Source organism: Bicyclus anynana, chromosome 7 (assembly GCF_947172395.1).
Source record: "Bicyclus anynana chromosome 7, ilBicAnyn1.1, whole genome shotgun sequence".
NCBI classification, from domain to species: Eukaryota; Metazoa; Arthropoda; class Insecta; order Lepidoptera; family Nymphalidae; genus Bicyclus; species Bicyclus anynana.
Genome location: NC_069089.1, coordinates 2301435 through 2325896, shown reverse-complemented (window position 1 = coordinate 2325896; position 24462 = coordinate 2301435). Strand labels below are relative to the sequence as shown.

At 36.8% G+C, this 24462-nt stretch overlaps 1 protein-coding gene across 4 annotated transcripts in view; it reads left to right on the top strand.

Moving 5' to 3' along the window:
• LOC112047393 (netrin receptor UNC5B) overlaps positions 1-24462 on the top strand; it is a 142508-nt gene that overhangs the window by 107852 nt on the left and 10194 nt on the right. For all 4 annotated transcript variants that reach the window (XM_052882373.1, XM_052882375.1, XM_052882372.1 and 1 more), the window contains exon 7: positions 10955-11107. In XM_052882373.1, the coding sequence (XP_052738333.1) occupies positions 10955-11107 (153 nt within the window). The remainder of the gene's footprint in view (positions 1-10954; positions 11108-24462) is intronic.

The following is a 24462-nucleotide window of genomic DNA, read 5'->3' as shown; positions in this document are numbered from 1 at the left end:
GAGGGATCCCCTTTGCAGATGCCCAAAAAATACTATTGTCCTTCTCTTGATGATGTCATGAGAAAGAAAATTCACAATGGATCACTCAATTGTGAATTTTCTTCCTCATGACCTGGACATAGCGGATTTTTTTTTTTGAAAGAACAGTATCAAATGTTTATCAGTAGACCAACGATGTAGTCAATGTGTCCTTTACATGTTACCTACTCCTGTTTGCTATACTCCACATTAATCTTCTAAAATGTCGTGTCGAAAGTTACGTTCGAAAAAGGTAAAATGAAGCAGAACTTCCATCCTGTTTTTCACCGTGAACAAGCTCCGCAAATAGCGAACGCGTCGTTTGCTTCAGATCACTCGATATTTGACCTCGTTGCTGGAGGATCATCAAGAACTGGAAAGTAGGACGAGCGATTTCAATTATTGAATACTTTTACAGGTGGATTTTACTGCAGTATCATGTTTGATTCAGTGAAATATTGGAAAATGGGTCGAAATCATAATAAATGCATCGCAGCCGAGTTGTTCTATGAGGACGTTTGTGTAACTTGACTGTGCTAGTTTCGAGATATATCTTGCTCTGACTAACAACATAGTAGTTAATTCACTTAGCAATAATAAATTTTACAATTATTTACATAAATACAATAATTTTTAAATTACTAGTAACTCATCATCACCATCATGATCAACCCATATTCGGCTCACTGCTGAGCTCGAATCTCCTCTCAAAATGAGAGGGGTTGGGCAAAAAGTACACCACGCTGGCCCAATGTGGATTGGCAGACTTCACACACGCAGAGAATTAAGAAAATTCTTCGAACCCACACCCTCCGGAATCGGAGGCAGAGGTCATATCGACTAGTAACTAACCTAACCAAAACTTATTATAAAAATAAAATAAAAGGAAATATAAAATTAATATCTACAGACTTAGGATTCGTAGAATTCATCCGAATCGATGATCATTGGTAAAGTGGCTGGCTGGCCCAGAAGGCTGGCAGTATTGCCACGTTGTATGGCAATACTGATTTTCTGACCTAAATATAGCCTAACCTAGCCAGCCTTCTGGTCACAGAAGGCGTCGATTAAACGCTTTGCGATTTGTATAGGTTTAAGTTGGTATGGACTTCTGCTACTACATATCATGTTGCTACTCGTAGTGTCGTGTAGTGTACTAGCATTATAGTAGGAGCATGACCTGACTTACTAAGCCCTCATTCGCACGAGAGTTTTTTTAACGAACGTTAAAGAAGCATTCAAATACAACAAATGCATTCCCAGGTATATTTTCACACGACAGCGTTTTTAAAACCAGACGCTTTTTTTCGACCAGTGTTGCATTTTCAATTAAGGGCGTTGGAAACAGACCTTTATTTAACTTCATACTATATTTCTTGTGCGAATGAAGGCTGGATAAACCACGAGTATAGATGACATAATGCAGCTTAGCTCTATAATTGATATCTATTATTTGTAACGCAAGCTTTGTTTCTAATACATTTTACCGTATGTCTTTATTTGTAATTTCGTCGTTCTAAACGTGATGTACTTTGAACTTTATTGGCAATGCAACTAGGTTTTTGTACAGAGTTAAAACAAAATTGGTGATAATAAAGCCATTGCAAACCATTAAAGATTTGATAGTATGTTCAGACCAATTATTGTATAGGACCTGCCTCGCTAGACGTTACTTTTCTGTCAAAGTATATGATCAACGATCTAATGCGATTATAAAAACTGTCTCTATAGAATCGACGTTAAATGGTTCTAATCGTGTTCGTCGGTTAAAGAGCTCCGTAAAAATACCTTTTTGTGTAATAAAGTTGTGTGAAAAACAGGCAAAAACTCCTAGTTTAGTATAAGATAAATACAAAATCTAAGCTCGTTTTCCTCAGAAAATGACAGACAATTTTGTTCTTGATAATGAGTGCGACACAGGTCCTTCTTTAATTGGTCTGAGATAGTATGCGAGTATAATACCAAATCTAAAAGCTGCAATGTTCAATTTATATAATTGAAGGCCAACCTGACAATTTCAGATAGAGTAGCAGATATAAACCCAATTTTCTTGTTAGTAATCTATTGGAGGAAAAAATTACGAATCTGCTTATCCGAACGAGAGAAATCAAATAAAAGCGCTATTTAAATTAAACGTTATAGGACAAAGACCTGGAACAAAAAAGTGATGAGAATTTTTTGGAGCGTAACCGTTAGTTTACAGATGGTAAGATGTAATTGCTTTCGTGCTCACCGGCTCCAACGAGATGTAGTGATGGATCACAAGTAAAATACGATCCTATTTAAGAAGATGGATATATAATATTATAATCAAAACTACAACCTAATACATCATAACTTTTTTCTCTCATATATTTTTAACAATGTTAATATAAAGCATCTATGAAAAATATTTAAAAAATTTAACCCTCTCGCTGCGGGACATATGAGTGCCGAAGGAACCGGTGGTCAGTTCTCCAGAGTTAGGCTCCTCACAATACGCGCCGTCTCAAAAATCACTACTTTCTGTATCCTTTGATCCAGCATTCAAGCGATAGCTACTCAAGGTGTTGGTCGAAACTTTTCACAATAAGACCATTGGCTGAAACGACCATCGGAATAATAACAGTTGACTCAACATTCCACTTGAGCATCATCATCATTGTTATTGACGACCGATGGACGTCCACTGCTAGTTTTGGCCTCTAGTAAGGAATTCCAAATACCACGGTTTTGAGCCGCCTATATCGTACGATGCCCTGCAATTGCCTTTAATGACGTTAGTCCACTATACTAAGTGTTGACCAAAACTGCGCTAATTGCAACTTACTGCGCGGCTTCATCATTCCAGCACCTTGGGAACCCAAGGTCCATTGGTTAGCACTATGAGCCCGTCCATCACATTTTCAGCGACTCGTGGAGTGGATTCTCTCCGAATCTCTTTATTTCTGATTCGATCGAGAAATACCTCGAGTATTGCCCATTGAGTGATTTTAGTCTGGGTCTAAGGATATGGCTAAATACGGCAATGGTAAAAAAAAAGATGTGACCCATTGATTAAATAAAGAACTCCTTCTTAGGACTGAATCTACCAATGGTAGAATCATAACTCATGGTCCAAGCTATCAGCTTTTAGAAAATGACGCTAATCGATACAATAATGTTGGCAAATGACCTATTTATTAGTATATTCCACTTACATTTGAGAACTTCTTATATAACATACTGATGATAATTACAAGTATGAAATGGGAGCCAAGACGAGAGTTATTAAGTCCTTTGATGGTGGCACAAAAGAGTCCCTATAATTAGTATAAGATGTCGGTCCTGCATGCAATGGCCGCGTATGATTTATGGTTCTATGGGGAATTTCTTGCTTTAGATACGCGGTGGGACATCAAAGAAATAAATTACGGCTGCAGCTTTCCTAGTAATTTGTATTCGTATTCAAGGAATACGAAGTTTTATTTACCTTCTATTGATTGAGTTAATACGAAAATATCATATTTGTAGTCCACCACGCAACTTAATTTCTTAACTTCGCATTGGGTTTAAGGGCTCTTTATATTTACCAATATTTTCGCAAATATATGAACATATCTGTATTTTTACATATGTAATACGAAAATATCATATTTGTAGTTCGCCACGCAACTTAATTCTTCGCATTGGGTTTAAGGCCTCTTCATATTTTCTAATACGTTCGCAAATGTATCAACATATATTATGTACTTATACGTATGTATGTATTATATTGATTACATACGTTTCAGATTTTATAGTTACACTCTGGGTATCAATATTAATATTTTAGTTATTTATTTATTTTCTTTAAATTTGCAAGCTAATTCTCCTATTCCTAATTCTCATAACAATTTGATTGTTTTAATGCTTACTCTGAAGATGGATACAACATGGATCTTCAAGTTTACGACAACACTCAACAACTATTAATTGGTAAGTAAGTTACTTCGGTAAAAGTAGTTACATAATCATCAAAAGTAGTTTATTGTTTTTAAGGAATTTTATTTTTACAAAAGGCATCTATTTTTTACCTCGTTTTTATGATACCAGTCTGCATAATGGGAATTTTCAACTTTTTCATACTGTTAATATCGCGTTAACGTAAACGCGAATTTATATGGAATTTAAACAGTTGTACAGAAGTGCGCGCGAAGTAAGGCGCTGTTTCAATTGCTTAGAAATTCGCGTTTACGTTAACGCGATCTTCGCAGTATCAAACTGCCTCTAGGCCCTCAGAACGCTAAAACGGTAGGCCGTATGTTTTTACCGGTGGTGTGGTAACTGGTAAATCCGAAATTGGCTGATTAGAAAACGTACTAAGAAGCTCCCTTTTTGCTTTTGCACCAAAGAGGTTATCAAATATGTAGTAAGTAGTTTCTTCTTCAAGTATTGATTATACGTGCACTATGACTTTGTTTCGTTAAAGTCAGTAACACCGTGCTCATACAAAAACGACTCAATAAAAACTCCCAATTAAAACAATACGAAACCGGAACCACCCACTTACGCTTTGTATTCGATGTAAACATCAGAGCACGTGCTCGGCTATATCTCTGATCTAGATCAGTGATCCCCAAATTTTGTGTTGTAACCCAAACTTGCTGTTTATAAAACAAAAGTGTTTCCAAGACTTCCCGTTTTTTATTTTTCCCAAATATGAAAGAACAAATTATTGTGTTTTTTACCTACTAGTGAAGGAAATATGTAACTAAAATTTAAATATCAGTCTCAAAAGATAATTTAAATATTGTATAGCGGATATTTTGACACATAATTAAATACTTAATAAGACATTTTTGTACTTTAAATAGCAAAATATTAAAAAATGTATTTAGAAATTTTGTTTAAAAATATATTTAAATTACTCGTTAGTATGCGTACAGAATGTACGAGTAGTTACTACTAACCCGCATTACATTATTTTATTATAGCGAAAAGTGTCCCATAGATTAGTTTATTAAGCGAAAATATAATTCACTGATTCAAATTAAATTGCTGTATAAATGACAGATACGAGAGATTAAAATCCTTTTCCTTTTTAAACTCGTTTGATAATCAAGTGGGCACTGGGAAACAAATGTTTGGGAACCACTTTCGTTAACAATAAAAATCCCGCAGTTTAATACGTTAAGGCATAAACCAGTATGCGGCTGGTCACATCAAAGGCTTAAGTGTTTCATAGCGATAGTAAAATTACAGCCAGCGAGAGAGGAAAGCTTGGGATTTCTTTCCGAGACACACAGATACTTTGAACTAAGCAATTTGAACAATTTGAGACACACAGATATTTAAACTTAAACAAATTAAATAAGTTTCCTCTATCTATATATGTAACATGAGTATCCAAACTAATATTATAAAAGTATTCATTATAAAAATATGAAAGTAAATCTGTGTCTGTGTGTTTGTTTGTGTACCTATTCTGTTTTGTAAGCATTAATAGCCGAATCAATTTTGATGAATTTAATGTAGGAAATTAATGCACTATTGTATAATACTTTACAATTCTGCACTAAATCCTTTCAATTGAATTCAGAGCCGCAAATATAAAATGTAAAATAATGCATTAGTTAGTTAATGAAAAAAAATATCAAAGTAAACAAATATTTTTGGATGTCTCTTCAGAAACTACGGCTCAACGGCTCTACTAATCTGGATTAAATTTGGTACAAAAGATAGCCTAGTATAGCTTATTACGGTGTATTCCGATATTCTATTAGTCATGGAATTTATGCGGGTGAAAACGCGGGACACAGCTAATAATATTAATTAGAAAATGTATGGAGAATATTAATTGTGTATCAGGACAGTTAAATCATTTATAACTCCACATTATTTTATTTATTTGGAATAAAAAAGTCGTATACAATTATGACTTAAAGCTAAAGTAGATTAAAGAATGGTTTAGCGATGCACAACCCACATCTCTATCCACAAGTTAATTTAACAAAACATAGATGGGGCTAAAAAAATTATTTTCAAAGTAAGTATTTATCAAGAGTACTAAGTTTATACATAAAAAGTAATTCATATAAAGACAAGAAAATAATATACAACTAAAAATTTAAATAAATAAATTACATGTTCGTCGCGAAAGAGAGATTCAAGTTCGCCAAACGCAATCGCAGTGTGTATCACAAACTAGACCAACCGGGTAGACAATAAAATCTAATCAAGAACGTTTATTTCAGTGAAACTCCGGATCATTGTTCCCACTAATTGCTAGCACATGTCGCGTACCGCCCCGTACACGGCACCGTGTGAGTGTAAGGCACATGTGACTTGTAGGTGCATGCGTGTTATGACAAAAATATGTGTGTCTATTTCTCGTGTGAGCGACAGTTTTGTTTAAGACTTAAAAAAGAAGAGAAAAGTCTTAACGTTAAGTCTTTGACAATTTATAAGTTGTTTAATTAGTAAATAGTCTTTGTACTGGTATGGTACTGGCATAAAAACCTAAATATCTTAATTTGTATTAAATTTACCCGGTCATATGAATATTAAGGTTAATTTTAAACTTAAGGAGAAAATATTAAGCCGATTTCGTTGTTTTAAAAATCATCATTAATACAATCAAATAATTTTTTTATAATAAGTTTAGCCTATTTAAGTATTATCTTCATTAATAAAATAAATATCACTTCTTAAAAAAAAAAACATTAATACTGTTAAAATATAAATATTATTGTTCATTAAGATTACTTATATAAGATCTAAATGAAAGTTACGTTAGAATTAACATAATGATATTGTATTTTTTTATTCGATAAATAATATAACTTATGAACCTGTATGTAAAGACATGTGACTGTTTTCTTTTGAAAAAATTGTTATAAATGTGTAGCTACATACAATGGATGGAGTTACAGTTAGACATTTTAGATTTTTAATTCAATTATAAACTTTTTGCCATTGGTTTCAAAAAAATATTTTTTTCGTACTTTAGTAGCGTTAGCACGTCAGAAGCTCTGACAAACTTCACTCTAATAGAAGAACGAACGCTTTTATGATCCGTGGTAAGAATTTACGTCTGAATGACGTAAAATATCCAGCTGGCCTATTCACTATTTTGGTCTTTATTATCAGCCTATTAAAACATCAAATCAATTGACAAAATGTCAATTACCTAGCCTGTGATATCCTCTAATAAGCACCGGATGACATTTTTACTTCAATGTCAACTAGCATACGTCAGTGAGTAAGTCTGCTAGCAGGTCCTTAGTTTTATACGAATAACGAACACTTTGTTTATTTTTCTTGATAAAAGATTTCTCATTAACTACGGAACACTTAATCACAACAATTTCTCCTATGAGTCCCAATAATCGTGTTGTAAGCGTCGGCTCGGTATTTTTGTGTTTTAACGATTATGGTAATGCCCAATTTATCTTGTAACTTCAGTGCGTGTCTCAGGACATCTCAAAGATTACTTCCGTGTTCAAGAGTATTTTTGTAAACACTGTCGGCTCTCTTTGAATGAGCCACAGACTTGAGAACACAACATTGAAGAGACAAAACAAAAAAAAATATTTAACATTTTTTAGAAAGAAATATTCTGTATAAAACTATATTATTATAGGTGTGGGTACATTATTTCTTTTACTTGGTCTTTTGTTTAATAAAGTGTTTGATTTTGCCATATCTTTTAAATATGACCAATATTCCCGTTTCCCTCCAAACTAGTTTGAAAGACAGAAGACCTGTCTTTCCGACTAGTTCTACTAGTAGAAGTAGACTTCAGAAGACAGAAGGTGACGAGTCTGTCCCGTTTACTACTTGAGCTGTAACAGTGGCTTAGTAGGCTCTTTTAGCAGTTTTTCTTCTATCTACTCGTATCTATCTATGATGACACAGACAAAAAGAAAAAACGGATTGCCGCAACTCCCTTGGCGTGAAGTTCTGTGTTCACAAATCTCGCAAGAACCATGGATTTTTCCTAAATAAGAAGAATATTATGTGTTAATCCAGGGATTTCAAGTAGTACAGTAGCTTATGCGTGAAGGAGTCATTTAATACATGAACTTTTACCTTTATAATATTAGTGTAATACTGATTTTGGTCCATGCTGGGTATCACAATACAATTTCCATTTATAAAGCAACTTGCAGAGATGCTCACACATTCTTCACGATTCAATGATTTTTTTGAAGGGAGAAAGGCACATGTGAAAGTCCACATAACTCCTCCTCTAACGAACCTCGACTGATTTATGTGTGCGCATTAATTAATAAGGCACGTCGCACACATACTCGAAGTTTAATGTGTATGCACCCACGCGGGTGGTTATTGATTGGTACAGGATACGAGCAAATTGCGTGATTTACTCGCCATTGTTGGAGACGTTGTAATATTTCTTAAGAAAAGGGTGTGTGTGTGTGTGCTTTATTTTTTCTGTACACCTTTTATGTAGATTGACAAGTTGTTGTGGTCTACAAAAAATTAAATTATTGTGTTTGCATTAATATGCTAAAGTTTCATACAGTGACATACAATACATTCTTTGGACACCTACAGTGAGGAGCACCTCACAGTTTTCGTTTCTAACATTAGTCCTGGAAACTTATGGAAACTTACGTAGGTACTCGTAGTGAATAACACTTGGCATGTCTGAGTTTTCGTCTTTACAAAAACCAGTCTCACACTGTCTCTAGCAAGAGCTCTGTTAAAATATAATTCCTTGAGGGTATTCTGACAAATCTGTGTGGCATCACCACACATATCATTACAAAATGCATGTTAGTTATTTTTATGCATATTATTTGTTGAAATAAGTTTAAGAAAAAATGTTTCGAGTGTTTATTAAATCCTAGCGGACGCCCGCGTGGAATTCAGTTTTTAACAAATCCCGCGGGACCCATAGATTTCACGGGATGAAAAGTAGCCTATGTGTTAATCCAGAGTAAAAATATATTTCTGTTCCAAATTTCAGTCAAATTGCTTCAGTAGCCGCAGCCTAAAAGAGGTACAAACATACTTACACACAAACTTTCGCCTTTAATATTAGTGTAAAATGTGATGTGATTAGTATGATAGTGTGAAAACACAATCAAACGAAAAAGATATAGAAATAGCATTAGGAGAATTTCTCGTATCTAGAAAAAAAAACAAAAAGTTACATAAAAATGGCATTTGAATTTCGGAACGATCTTTTCATTTAACTTGGACCACACCCTAAGAGGACGACATCAACTCTATTATTCCTTTTGTAGAAAAACAAATGTGATTTATCCCAACAGGGCCACGGCGTCGCTTACTTTAATTTCAATTTATAGTGATATACTTTATTAGTTAACGCGTTCACATTATGAGATACTAGTAATAACTTACAAGTGATAGTACATGTAGAGGTATCAATACAAATGAACACACAGACACAGAAATACGTCCAATGTTTGGTTGGAGAAACCTGCATAGATACCTGTGTGTGAAGTCTGCCAATCCGACTTGGGCCAGCGTGGTGGACTATTGGCTTAACCCCTCACATTCTGAGAGGAGACGCGGATTGGCAGGCTTCACTTAAAGAATTGAGAAAATTCTCAGGTATTCAGGTTTCTTCATGATATTTTTCCTTCACCGTTTGAGACACGTGATATTTAATTTAATAAAATGCACATAACTAAAAAGTTGTCTATACTATAGGCCTTATTAGAAGGCTTAAAATCACTCAGCGGCAAGTCGCGAAGCTAAAGTGGCAATGGGCAGGCCACATAGTTTAAAGAGCCGATGGACATTGGGGTCCCAAGGTGCTGGAATGGCGACCCCACACCGAAAAGCGCAGTGTTGGTCGACCCCCACGAGGTGGACCGAGGACATCAACCGGATCGCAGGAAACCGCTGGATACTGGCGGCTCGAGACCGTTATGCTAATGATGACCTACGTCCTCCAAATTTAAGGTAGAGGTCATATCCACTGGTCTATTACGGCTTCTTTCTATTTTGAGTCAAATGCATATACCAAGTTAAATCGTCGTCGGGTTAAGTTGGTATCATAAATCATGCACCCATTCGTTTACTTTTCCAATCGATAAATGATTCACCACAGAAAAAAATCGTTCCCCATATTTTTCATACAATTTGCCGGAAGTGGCCCATTACTGCCCAGGGGCTGTAGGCACAGCTATCGAATTTGCAAATTGTCAGATCGCATGCTAGCCAGTATTAATAACGTCGCTTGGCCAACGTTACGTATCAATTTTGTAATAGGTATTGTTAGCTCCACCCGACTTCCTACTTTGCGAATTGCTTTTTCGCGGTTTTTGAATATCTTAGTTCGATTAGCTTTTATGTAAAATACTAAATAGATTAGGGATTCTATTTTATTTTTAATTTTTTAAAAGTTAGCCATTGACTACAATCTCACCTGATGGTAAGGGGGCTAACTTGTTAGGAGAAGGATGAAAATTCACACCCCTTTCGGTTTCTACACGAACATACCAGAACGCTAAAACGTTTGGCGTACGTATTGTTGGTAGGGTGGTAACTAGACACGGCCGAAGCCTCCCAGCCAGACCTGGACCAATTAAGAAAACTTCTCACATAAATCCACCGCGCATACCACTGCGCCACATCATCATCATCATCATATCAGCCGATGGACGTCCACTGCAGGACATAAGCCTTTTGTAGGGACTTCCAAACATCACGATACTGAGCCACCTGCATCCAGCGAATCCCTGCGACTCGCTTGATGTCGTCTGTCCACCTGGTGGGGGTCTACCAACACTGCGCTTACTAGTGTCGCCATTCCAGCACTTTGGGACCCCAACGTCCATCGGCTCTTCGAACTATGTGCCTCGCCCATTATATCTTCGCAACTCGTTGAGCTATGTCGGTGACTTTGGTTCTTCTGCGGATCTCCTCATTTCTGATTCGATCACGCAGAGATCGACTGCGCCACGGAGGCAGTCAAATTCTAAAAGTGTTTCTCTTCCAGCGTCTCCCGGCCGCTGGGCGGTGTGGACGGAGTGGTCGGTCTGCGGGTCAGACTGCAGGCAGACGCGGCGGCGCGCCTGCACGGGGGACGCGTGCTCTGGCGCGCAAGTGCAACACGCAGACTGCGTGGGGGACTACTGCGGGGTGCATGGAGGTTTGTGATTAAATCATCATCATCATCAGCCTGTTTGAATGACCCAATCCTTGGGTCAATTGGAGACGAGATGTCGTTCGTTATCAACCCATATTCGGCTCACTGCTCGAGTCCTCTCTCAGAATGAGAGAGGTTAGGCCAATAGTCCACTACGCTGGCCCAATGTGGATTGGCAGACTTCACACACGCAGAGAATTAAGAAAATTCTCTGGTATGCAGGTTTTCTCACGATGTTTTCCTTCACCGTTAGAGACACGTGATATTTAATTTCTTAAAATGCACACAACTGAAAAGTTGGAGGTGCATGCCCCGGACCGGATTAGAATTCCACCCTCCGGTATCGGAGGCAGAGGTCATATCCACTGGGCTATCACGGCTCTCAGTTAGTTAGTTTGATAAACCCTCATAAATATAGAAACTCCTGATCTTGTATTATTGATATAAGCAAATTATCGTTCAAGGTCGTTGACGACGATTTCTCTGAGACTTCTCTGCCGCCATTGGCCGACATTTTGTCTATTTCTCTTTACGGGATATGTCGTTGGTCGCATGCTAGGCGTACTGAGATATAAAAGCTGATACCAAGTTAGCACGTCTTACATTGCACAGTCTCTCAACATTAAATGAAATCGCAGCCGAGAAGAAACTTATCGCCGAACAAAAATATATTTTCTTCACATAAAAGAGCTGTGTAATACGAAATTCATTCCACAGAGCTACGACCAACTTCCAAACTTACATAAACTACCGTCCATAACTCAGAGAAACTCGCTAGAGCGCCATTTATCAGTTTTCTCTAAGAGGAAGTTATCAAGGCCCATCGAAATTCCAAGATGGCCATTTCATAAACTCTACAACTTTATTACTGCTTCGTTTCCTGCAACACGCACGGATTCACGCAATACCGTCTTGTTTATACTACTGTAATGGGATATCTAAGAAGTTTTTTTTTTATTTTTACAAGTTACCTCTTGACTACAATCTCGCCTGATGATAAGTGATGATGCAATCGAAGATGGAACTAATTTGTTAGGAAGAGGATGAAAATCCACACCCCTTTCGGTTTCTACACGACATCGTACTGGAACGATAAATCGCTTGGATGTGTAGTCTTTGCCGGTAGAGCGGTAACTAGCCACGGCCGAAGTCTCCTAATGACTGGACCTATTAAGAAAACCTCAATCAAAATCAGCCGGGTTCGAATCCAGGACGTCGTCGTCTTGTAAATCCACCGCGGATACCACTGCGCCACGGAGGCCGTCAAGTTCTCTTATATTAAGTTGTTTCTTTCTATATAATGAAAACGTAGAACTTCAATTTCTGGAATTGTAAATAACAGACAATATGATAATAACAATAAACTAAAATCGGGTTGCAGTTTTATGACATTCCTATATTGATTTCCAAATTTTCATCAATCTATGACAGGTATTAAGTTAGGCAAGGTAGGTACCTCTATTACCTACCAAAATTAGAACCTAACATAACCTACAACCTCAAAAAAAGGAGATTAATTTTTATTTATTTACACCAAAATCATATTTGTGAGAGCTTATTTTGGATTGTTTTCCAAAAACGTTACCATATAACCACGACAGTCAGGTACAGTTTTCCTTGTCTACAGAGATAAGTCAAATAAATTTTACTATGGAAAAGTGGAACTGTCACTTAGTTTGAATGTGTTTGAAAAACTTTTTCTCACAATCCTAAAATTGCCCGACTGGAAGTCGGAACTGACCAATTAACACATATTGCGTAAAAATCGCAGTTCCCGAAGTCTGCCGCCTATGATCTGCTGTCACTAACTCCTCAAAGTTATGAAACAGTTACCAGGGCGACATGTTAATTAAGGCGATTCCGTGAAAAGCGCCCAGCACCGCCAGAACAGATGCCATAAGACTAAAAATATACTTCCTTTTCCGCGCCCGCTCATAACTATGAAATGTTACACGAACTGGGCTCTTCATAACAGGCTATCGGTTGTAACCCTAACCTACCAGGGTAACATGAACCACCGCACCTTCTAAAAGTTGTAAAAGTAAAGAGAATTTGATGGGCCAAACACGTAGATAAGGAGCGTAAAAGCTCCCGTCTGGGTGGTCACGTTAAAAGATTGGAGATACTAAAATCGGGTGCCGTGACCATCTGGGCCGTATCATACCGTCTAAATATAGAAGAGGACCTAACATTTTATGGTACACTTACGTAACATTGACTTAAATATTCATATCTTTATGTTCCGTGCCTAAATTGGACGGAGTCAATGTTCCACCGTAGGTACTAACCGACGTTTAGGAAAGAAGGTAGATTTTTATTTTTTTTGGTTTATATATATATAGTTTCCAGTTGTGTGCATTTTAAGAAATAAAATGTCACGTGTCTTAAACGGTGAAGAAAAAACATCGTGAGGAAACCTGCATACCAGAGTATTTTCTTAATTCTCTGCGTGTGTGAAGTCTGCCAATCCGCATTGGGCCACCGTGGTGGACTATTGGCCTAACGCCTCTCATTCTGAGATGAGACTCGAGCTCAGCAGTGAGCCGAATATGGGTTGATAACAATCCTTTTCTCCTCTAATGAACTACTCGAAAAAATGTTTCTCTTAGTATATTTTTAGCTACTCTTAGTCAAAAGTTATACTATTAGTTATAATAAATTCCGAAAACTGACAAAATTACTTTAAATTATCGGCGCTTCCTTCTCCACTGTTTATGAATAAAGTTTTAACTAAGCGTATAAAATTGTTTGATTCTTCAGCTATCCAATAGTGTAATTATATTTTGGATAGATGTGATAGTTACGTAGCTACAAAAGTTTACTGTATTCCGCGATTTTCAAAACCTTAATTTTTTTAGAATGACACCCCTTTATGGAAGCAATTTTAAATACATACCCCTTCTAAATAGAAGAGCCATTAGCAGTATTTACTTGTTGATCAACATTCTTGCTAAAATTTCATAAGAGGATGGTTAAAAAAAGGTTTTTGTATACAATCGCAAAAATGTTATTATCAGATACTTTTAACCTCAATGGTGTTAAATGTACATTCCCGCCCTCCATTTCATAATGAATGTAGCGTATCTTTTATTCGCGTCGTTACTGAGTGCCAACCGGCCTTATTTGTGTAATTTTCGCTAACATTTTCCATATAAATGCAAACAATTTGCGCTTAGAACAACCAGTTTCACGATGATTCACGCATACATTTGTAGGGTTTTATTTTATGGATTCACATTGCTTGTTATATTTGCATTTGCATCGCAGTCGGATCAGTTTATTTAAAAGCGGATTTTTGCGATAATACATACAACATCCCTAAATACAGTAAAAGGAAATAAATATTTAGACCTGATGTTTATATGCCGTAGAAGTGGGTACCAGAGGAATACAAGCAAAACCTCTCTATAATCATGCTTAAAGATCTTAGCCTCGCAAGCCTCAAAGCTTAGCCTAACGTCGTAAGATTATAAAACTGTTCTAAACCGAGTTGGGATTATGATTCGCCCGCGAATATACATCTGACACTTCTGAATAGAGTTGACTCATATGAAAGGAGAATGGCGAAATTGCATATATTTTGGGAACTGCTGATAGAAGTAGCGTGCATAATGGAAACGTATTAATATTTGTTTAGCGTGATTAAACTAAGAAATAAGTAAATGGTAAGCAGACTTAAAACGCAAGGAAAAACGATATACCTGAAATTAGTAGATACCCTATTTATACAAAATGCTGACATACTATTGCGTGATTGCTTCTTAAATACGACAAGGCATTTTTGCAGACGACTATTTTTGTTAATAAAATGCACTTCTTTTCTTTTGATTCCCGTTCTTTAAAATCTTAATATTTTTTTACAAGCATCTTACAAAATAATAGTTTTAATTAGTACAAATCTTACATTCTGAAGTGTCGTACACTCATACGTACGACACTTCAGAATGTGACTCCCACTTTCGCCATTCTCCTTTATATAAACAATATTAATTTCGTGTTGTACATGGAATAAGGGTCTGAAATATTATATATTAATAAAAGTTAAGGATTTCTCAATATTCCCAGTGGATTTATTAAGCTAATGATGATGGATTAGCGAAAGAGATTTCACGCCACAATTCCCACAACAGTACCCAATCCAATACAGCAAATGGGGAAATGATCAGTCCATATTTTTGTTTATAATGCCAATAAATCACCCCCCCTCCCCCGCGCCGACTCGTTTTCAATTTCCTATTCTGTTTATCGTGTGTTGTGATAAATAGCCGGCGGCAACCAGCGTTTGGTTAAACAGTTACCACGAGCGCCTTTCTTTCACAACCAGTTGCAACCGGAATTTCCGCTATCTTTTTCATTAATGATTTTAAACTAATGATTTTAAACTTATTTCGTGGTTGTTCATTATGAATGATATTTAAACGGGTACATACCACGATAAAACGACGAGATTTATCGTGGTATGTACCCGTTTAAATATCATTCATAATCTTTTTCATTGTCTTGGGAAGAAAGAATTTGGGACTGGGACACCTCAGCTTGGACAATTTTGCCCATTTATCTTCACTTTGTTGCATGTTAGCACCACTGACCTGCTATTGAATATGCAAAGTTTTTTTTTAATTTGCATATGGCTAACCTAAACTAACCCCTAACCTTGGACATATACAAATCAGGTTATACCTACTGGGCTATCTCGGCTTCAGAAATATACTTTGTACATACATATTTGGATTTAAAAACATATCGGAAAATGTTCAACGTTTCGTAAAAAGCTGAGCATAGTAATTAGCAAATCCATTTGTAAATTACTTTCATAAATTATTCTAGTACTCTGAACACATCATAAAGAGGTTTTAGGTTAAAGCAATGGCCGCCAATAAGCTCTGAAAAGCAGTAAAAAGGTCAGTGGGAACTAGCTAATACTAGTTAAACACTACTTGACTCACTAGGGTTGTCTACACACGGATTTATTTATTTATTGTTTAAGTAAAAAAGTCAACGATTTATATGCCGCAAAATATATTATTACCTACGCATCTTTTGTATCGCGTTTGATTATCCCGGCTGAAAAATTTCCTTTATCATCATGACGTCAATGTTAAACAATGCTTCTCAGCTTACACTTACACAAGCAAAACAGCGTACACGGCAAAAACGAGATAGCTTATCTCTGACGTCACCCGGGACCGGACTTCTTTCAGTCATGGCAACGTCAGGTATAATACGCTCAGGCCAAACCACACCGATTGGTCGACCAGCCGCCGAACCAGCCGAGGTTCGAATCTCCAGGAGACGTCTTTGGAGAATCGTCGCGGCATATTTTCTTCTGCCTCACCAGGCAATGCTTCTGTGCTCACCGAAAATCCCCATTAAGACTACTTTTAGAGCTTACGGCAAATACACAAAAGGCTACCTAGCTATTTTTAAGCGAAATCGTTAAAATTTTAATTTCGGGCAAACAAAGATTATAATTTTTACTCTTATTATTAATATTTACATGTTCTACTAACTGACGCTGGCCGGTTTCACCCGCGTAGTTCCCATTCCTGTAGGAATACGGGGATAATATTTACCCCTTCTTTAATTAATTAAATTAATTAAGCCTTTACCCTTCCTCGATAAATGGGCTATCTAACACTGAAAGAATTTTTCAAATCGGACCAGTAGTTCCTGAGATTAGCGCGTTTACCCAAACAAACAAACAAACAAACTCTTCAGCTTTATAATATTAGTATAGATTTGTTTAGTAAGCTAAACTTAATTAATAACTTACAGCCGCGTAAATAAATGGAGAATTTTCTGTGACAACCCTGCCCGCGTCGGTAAATTACCCACATGAAAGGTGAACCATTCAGCGGGAAGACCGTGGAGGAGTCATTCATTCGCGCCGGCCTCTTCATTAGCCTAATTGCGAGCGCACAAAGGGGGGAAATGGCGGAATTTTATGGACTTTCCATCTTTTGTTGCCCAAACATCGGAATAGTGCTCCGTTTGTTCCGAAAGGAATCTCACATTGAAACTAGATCTTTCGGAAGTTTACTTCTTTTAGTAAACACGTTTTCCGATTTTTATTTTACTTTCTGTGATAAATCTATACTATCGGACGCCTGCAACTTCGTCCGCGTGGAATTCAGTTTTTTACAACTCCAATGTGAATGGTTCCTCCTACACTATCTTCCAGTGAAAGTCCCATTGAATTTAGTTCAGCTGATGCAAAGGTTAGGTATAACAAAATCTCAAAAGCAATGCATTTTCTCCGTTATCGCAACATTTTTAATCGACTCTTTGCTCCTTTGGTGGTAGTATGATGTTATATACTTCATACAGGTCTAGTATTTAATACCTATTCTATACCAATAATATAAAAAAGACAAGCTGACGACGCGTGGTTCCCGTTCCCGTAGGAATATGGGGAATATATATAGCCTATAGCCTTCCTCGATAATTGGGCTATCTAACACTGAAAGTATAATCTAGTATAATATAGTAAATAATAAAGTATATCTTATAAATCGGACGTTTAAGCAAACAAACAAACAAACGAACGAAGGAACGAACAAACAAACAAACTCTTCAGCTTTATAATGTTAGTACTCATAGATTATGAATTTAGGAGATTTAAAACAAAAATAATAAAACCAAGTACATTACAAAAATAGAGCAGAATAAACTATAATATAACACACCTGTTTAGTGTTTTGTGTATTTTGTGACAAGCAGTGATTAACGATTCACATTAAGCTCTTTATCATTAAAATTAGACATCGTTAAAATGTAAACCGTATAAATTGATGGCACTACAGCTTTTTGAAATGCAAATACTACGTTTTAATCTTTTTATTTGACTGTATTTCCGTTCGCTATTATAAAGATTGATAGCCATAAGCTTACAGAAATACAACTATTTTTTATTGTGATTATGCTGTTTTTTCTTCGTTGATAGATTTACTAGCTTTTTGAATTACTATCCTAACAAGAATTAATGTGATCGTGATTTTGTTTCGTGTCTTATACGTCTTAACAACTTAACCGATTGTCATGACAATACATACAAATACTTCGTAACTACTATTACTCAATGACTATCACTGACTATAACGATTTGAAAAATAGTTTCACCTGAAACTAACTAAGCGTGTTTGAAGTCTGCCAATCCGCATTGGGCCAGCGTGGTGACTATTAGCCTAACCCCTTTCATTCTGAGAGGAGACTTGAGCTCAGCAGTGAGCCGAATATGGATTGATAACCAGAAAACTAACTAAACTACATTATCGGGGAGTAACATATGCTATATGTTTTTTTTTTTTTTTTATCCCCATATTCCTCTGAACGCGGGTAAAACCGCGAAGTTCTCATAGTAAGCTTTTAAAATGCAAACTGCACGCAAACAAAATACATGCAATGGCTATATCTAGGGTATTCGATCATTTCTATTTCATTCTCCGTACAACGTAATGCTCAGATTCGCCTATAAATTCAATCAGCAACTTTTTCCAATACAAACACGACGCACCGAAAGGGATGTGCAATTCTCATTACAATAGGTGGGTTCCATAAATGATTTGTTGTGATTTCGCCGAGCAAGCGCAGCGGGAGATCGCAAACTGCGCTTGCACGCTTACAGGATTATGACTTTAATCCGTAATGGGGGTAGATCTAGATTCCCGTGAGCGGATATTGGAGAATTTAATTCAGAATGGCCTCCTACCACGTTATGGCTAAGCGACAAGGGCCCGTAGATTTCGATTGGATTCAGTATCTCAAATCTCTGTACTGGACTCGGATATACGGCTGGCACTGACAAATGTTTACACAGTGTACAAATTTCAACATAACCCTCCACTGCGCAGCGGGGTATGCATTCAAAGCTCGTTTCATTTCGCACTTGACTCTTTATAGTCAGTAATTTTCGCACTAAATCAAAATAATGTTTGCTGTCTTTCAATATTTCATTGTTGATCTGCTGTGGAGTGGAATTGTTATTTCATTATTATAATAAATCTTTCAAATTGTTTTCATTCCTTTTGCTAAATGTATTAATGTATTGCATAGTTATGGTTTTATTTGTGTTTTTTATTTCGTTTTACTATTTCTGCTAAAACATGATATCCTATATCCAAATCCTATTAAAATATCTTCAGTGCTTGCTTTACCTTATCTATACTTATAATAAATCTGTAGAGAGGTCAATTCTGTACATGAAATATATTTCCAAAATAACTATCAGGGGGTGATTAGTGATCGATACTGATGCCAAAAATGCAATCAGTAAAATTTTTGTCTGTCTGTCTGTCTGTCTGTCTATATGTTCTTTAGAAACAAAAACTACTGGACGGATTTTAATGAAACTTGGTACAATTATTCTACATACTTCTGGGCAGGTTATAGTATACTTTTCATTACGCTACGATCAATAGGAGCAGAGCAGTGAAGAGAAATGTTGAGAAAACGGGAGAAGTTACTCAATTTTTTAAGCTTCCGTCGCGTGTACAGCCTTAATGGTTAAAGCTACATAGAAATCATGTATGACGGAAATGTTTTCCTTAAAATTATTTATAAAAACACAACAGCATATATATGTCTATCTTTTATGGTTGACTCACAATAGCACGTGTAACTCCCGATAGCTTAGCAGTTCGGAGCTTTCTAATTAAATTTGTCTACTCTTATGTTTATAACACTCATCACTCATCCCTAACAAAAAAAGTTAACATTATTACCTATTCAATAAAAAAAGAATCATAAAAATCGGTAAAGAAACACCAAAGTTATACATGAAATACGCTAGGCCATCGCGCGTGAATATAATAATTAATAATAATTCATGCTTTAAGGATTATTTTTGTGTAACGGTTGCCGCGCTCGCGGTGGGAGGAATAAATAAAGAAGTGCAGCCTTAATGAGTAGGGTAGGGGTATGGTAGGGTAGGGTAGGGGTAGGGTAGGGGTAGGGCAGGGGTAGGGTTGGGATAGGGTAGGGTAGGGGTAGGGTAGAGGTACGTTAGGGTAGGGTAGGATAGAGGTTCCTAGGGGGGGGGGGATAGTTAGTTGAAAGTTTACATCGACTTTCACGCGGACGAAGTCGCGGGCGTCCGCTTTACTAGCGGACGCCCGCGACATAGCTAAATAAGAGTTGACACGATATTAATCAATTGTTTAAAGTTTTGTCGTACACATTATATAGAAAAGTTTTAAAACGAAAAACTTACTGGTGTGTAAGTTTTACTATCAATGGAGATAATAAATTTCCTTTGTAAATCAGTTACAAGAACGAATGTTTCAATTATGTTTTCTGATCATTTAAATACCTACAATACGGTTTACAACGCTGTCAAGTAAGGTTTATTGCGATAGTGTAATATATTCCGATGTTTTATTTCAAAATATACACCCACATGATATTTAATAACATTTACAATATTTAACGTTTTCCGCCATCAATTCAGTTATGGGTCGTAAAGGCCCGCACGTGTCCAATGCGCGGCCTGCTTGTCCCAGTCACTGAAGGGTTAAACGGATAAACGTAAACACGTAACACGCAAATTAATTCCGGTGACGTCTCGGTTTTACGATATTTTAGTTAACGATCAGATCAAGTAGCGGATGTGTGATTTATTGAGATAAAGATCGCATAAAACTCGTAGCCAGAACTCGATGGGAGATTTATGGTATCGATTAAAAACAGACTCGAGTCAGAAATGATATACGATTCGTCGATTTAATACATCTTGTGGTGTCATTATATTAAGTCGTGGTCATGTTTAAGGTGTTGTGGCAATCCATGTGACCCAGTTTTCAATGCATTGCTTAAAACTGGATGTGGTTAAATTTAGGAGTTTATAATTCTAATATCGTTCGTCATCAACCCATATTCGGCTCACTGCTGAGCTGAAGTCTCCTCTCAGAATGAGAGGGGTTAGGCCAATAGTCCACCAAGCTGGCCCAATGCGGATTGGCAGACTTCACACACGCAGAGAATTAAGATAATTCTCTGTTGTGCAGGTTTCCTCACGATGTTTTCCTTCACCGATTGAGACACGTGATATTTAATTTCTTAAAATGCACACAACTGAAAAGTTGGAGGTGCATGTCCCGGACCGGATTCGAACCCACACCCTCCGGAATCGGAGGCAGAGGTCCTATCCACTGGGCTATCACGACTCTTAAACATAACCACGACCATGAGAATTCTAATATGATTAGTATGAAATCCCTTAAACCTTCCTGTAGAGTTCGTCGATAGAATAATCTATAATAATAAACGCTTCAGTTACTCTAAGCCTTGTCTGGTAGCTTCCATGCTACTATAGAATACACGCGATAATTGGCTACTAAGTGATAGATAGTCTCCTATTCATCACAATCTGGACGTTATGGATTTTCTTTAATTCTCATCATTGCATCTACACACTGTCTGCACAGTACACATCTAGTTTACTGTTGTCGTGTCATTTACCAGTGTTATATTAGTCATGGATTGTCACATTGACTATTAACTTATCTAATAGAAGCTTTAAGGAGCGGTTCCACTTATTTTTACATATTTACTGCCAAACTTTGGTTCGAGAATGGTACAAGATGATAATGATTGTTGCCACATTAGCTTTTTCTATCTTCATCTTGTGGACTTCAAGAAAATTTTCACTCTATCATCAGAGTTATAGTTATCGATCATGTCTCTGATCCTTGCGTCTAGCAACATACACTTTTCGAAGACTTTTTAGTGTGTACGTTCCCTGGAACTGCAATCTCTGACCGCAGCCAGGTCAGACGTGGCCTGCGCGACAATGCAGGCTATCTGTATCGGGTCCAGATTAAATGTAAGTGCTCGGACTTGTAGCGCCTTAATAAATAAATGTGCAAACTTCGGACGTGTTGTACGATAAATCTTAAGAACTTTAAATCTTACCGAAGTTTCTAGAATATTTTTTTTATAAATATACTCTGTGTGAAGAAACAATTTAATTCTACTTGATAATATACAATCAAAGTAACATTACATAAATAGTTTGAAATTTGTTTTTAAATATTTTAAGTAAACTTTGCTATTACTTTATTAAATGACATACGTAACAGATTATCATAAATGCCAAAGCTGAATTTAAATAAAAAAATTCAAGTTGTTCTCGTACTTGTATATTAATTAAAATTGTTCTTTATGAACTTCTTCAACTGGTTACAAAATACGTGAAAATAGATATATAATTGAAAAATTTTTGGTTAACAGGTAAATATCTGTTGAATAGAAACACCGTACACTTTAAAGGAAATGGCCGAGTTTTGTATGAGTTACTAAGTTCAATTTACACAAATTATATTTGGTTAGTTTTATAATCCTAAAAATTGTTATATTAAATTATTATAAATATAACACTCGCAGATGTTGTCATTAAATACACTTGCTAAGTACGTGTAAATGCAATGTAATTTTTTGGCCTTGTCCTTTACGTCTGGATACTACTAAAATCCAAATACTTATCTTAATATAAGCGGATAAAAACTCTGTTTGTCCCCGATCGCTTTAACGCGATTGGTTGCTTGCGTACAAGTTAAAGCGATATAATTATGCTCGAGCAAAAATTATTATTTAAAAATGTATCTTTATCAAATGGGCCAAACCAGAACGTTCTTATCTAGTATCTAACATAAAACAGTAATCGCAAGAGTTCTGTCAACTGTCATCTCATCAAAATCTGTCATGTTGGTTACGGCGATTGCCTGTCAACATGACGTTCGTGTGTCGAGGTCTGCAGCCGTAACAGACTGACATGCAGACATGACAGCGTGCTCGAGCTAGTATCCATGAAATGTAGACAGAGAGTTAGTTATACAGATAGAAAGCATCTGTTGAATTTACGCAAGAAAAAAATGTTATGAGTATGTTTATCGAACACCAGCCGACACTCCGCGGGTTTGGTTCCCGTTCCTTGAAAAATACGGAGATTAATATAAATATATATAGCATCCGGGAATAATGTATCTTCCCAACAGTGAAAGAATTTTTCAAATCGGTCCCACTGTTTCCATTCCTGATCGAATACGGTTAGCGTAGTTTCCATTCCCGTGCGAATACGGGGATAAAATATAGCCTATGATCATCGTCATCATCATCATCATCATCATTATCAACTCTTATTCGGCTCACTGATGAGCTCGAGTTTCCTCTCAGAATGAGAGGGGTTAGGCCAATAGTCCACCACGCTGGCCCAATGCAGACTTCACAAACGCAGATAATTAAGAAAATTCTCTGGTATGCAGTTTCTCTGGTTTCCTCACGATGTTTCATTCACTGTTTGAGACAAGTTATATTAAATTTCTTACTCAAAGCACACAACTGAAAAGTTGGAGGTGCATGCCTCGAACTTTTTTTAATTCCCTGCCAATCCACATTGGGCTAGCGCCTCTCATTCTGAGAGGAGGCTCGAGCTCAGCAGTGAGCCGAATATGAGTTGATAATAAATGATGAATGAAAATCAAAATAATAAAATAAGGTATATCTGGCCATAGCAGGTCTTAGTTCCTTTCCAATAAGAGAAGTCACGCATCAAAATATTACTTTAATCACAAATTCAAAATGGCTTCTTCATTTTAATACTCGGGCATTTATCACACCGATCGTTATCTCGATCGAGTGGGACGACTTCATCGTAATTTCCGATTGGTTCAAAAGATAATTTTTCGGTGTAACAGCTGCAGCCGCTCATTCTATAAATTCTGTCGCTGTAATTGAACGTAATGGTATCGTATATCGCCTCAGGGCACTTTAAATTCGAGCCTGAGTAAAAGAAAAGAAAAAGAAAGATAACTTATAAGAGTGGTATCTTTTGAGAGCTTTCTTATTGATCAGCGAGTCAATGATGAAGTGCTTTGCCAATGAATCGCACATTACGATGGTTTTAATCTAATGGCTCGTATTGTTATTTGATTATAATTAGGTGGTTAAGTGTGATTTATATCTGCATTACGAGTGTATGTGATAGATGGATTTAACCTGATCTTAGGGAGTATTTGACGGCCTCCGTAGCGCGGTATGCGCGATGGATTTAATGACGGAGGTCCTGGGTTCGATCCCCGGCTGGGCCGATTGAGGTTTTCTTAATTGGTCCAGGTCTAGCTGGTGGGAGGCTTCGGCCGTGGCTAGTTACCACCCTACCGACAAAGACGTACCGCCAAGCGATTTAGCGTTCCGGTACGATGTCGTGTAGAAACCGAAAGGAGCGTGGATTTTCATCCTCCTCCTAACAAGTTAGCCCGCTTCCATCTTAGATTACATCATCACTTACCATCAGGTGAGATTGTAGTCAAGGGCTAACTTGTAAAGAATAAAAAAAAAAGTAGAGATTTGCAGTTTAAGACTCG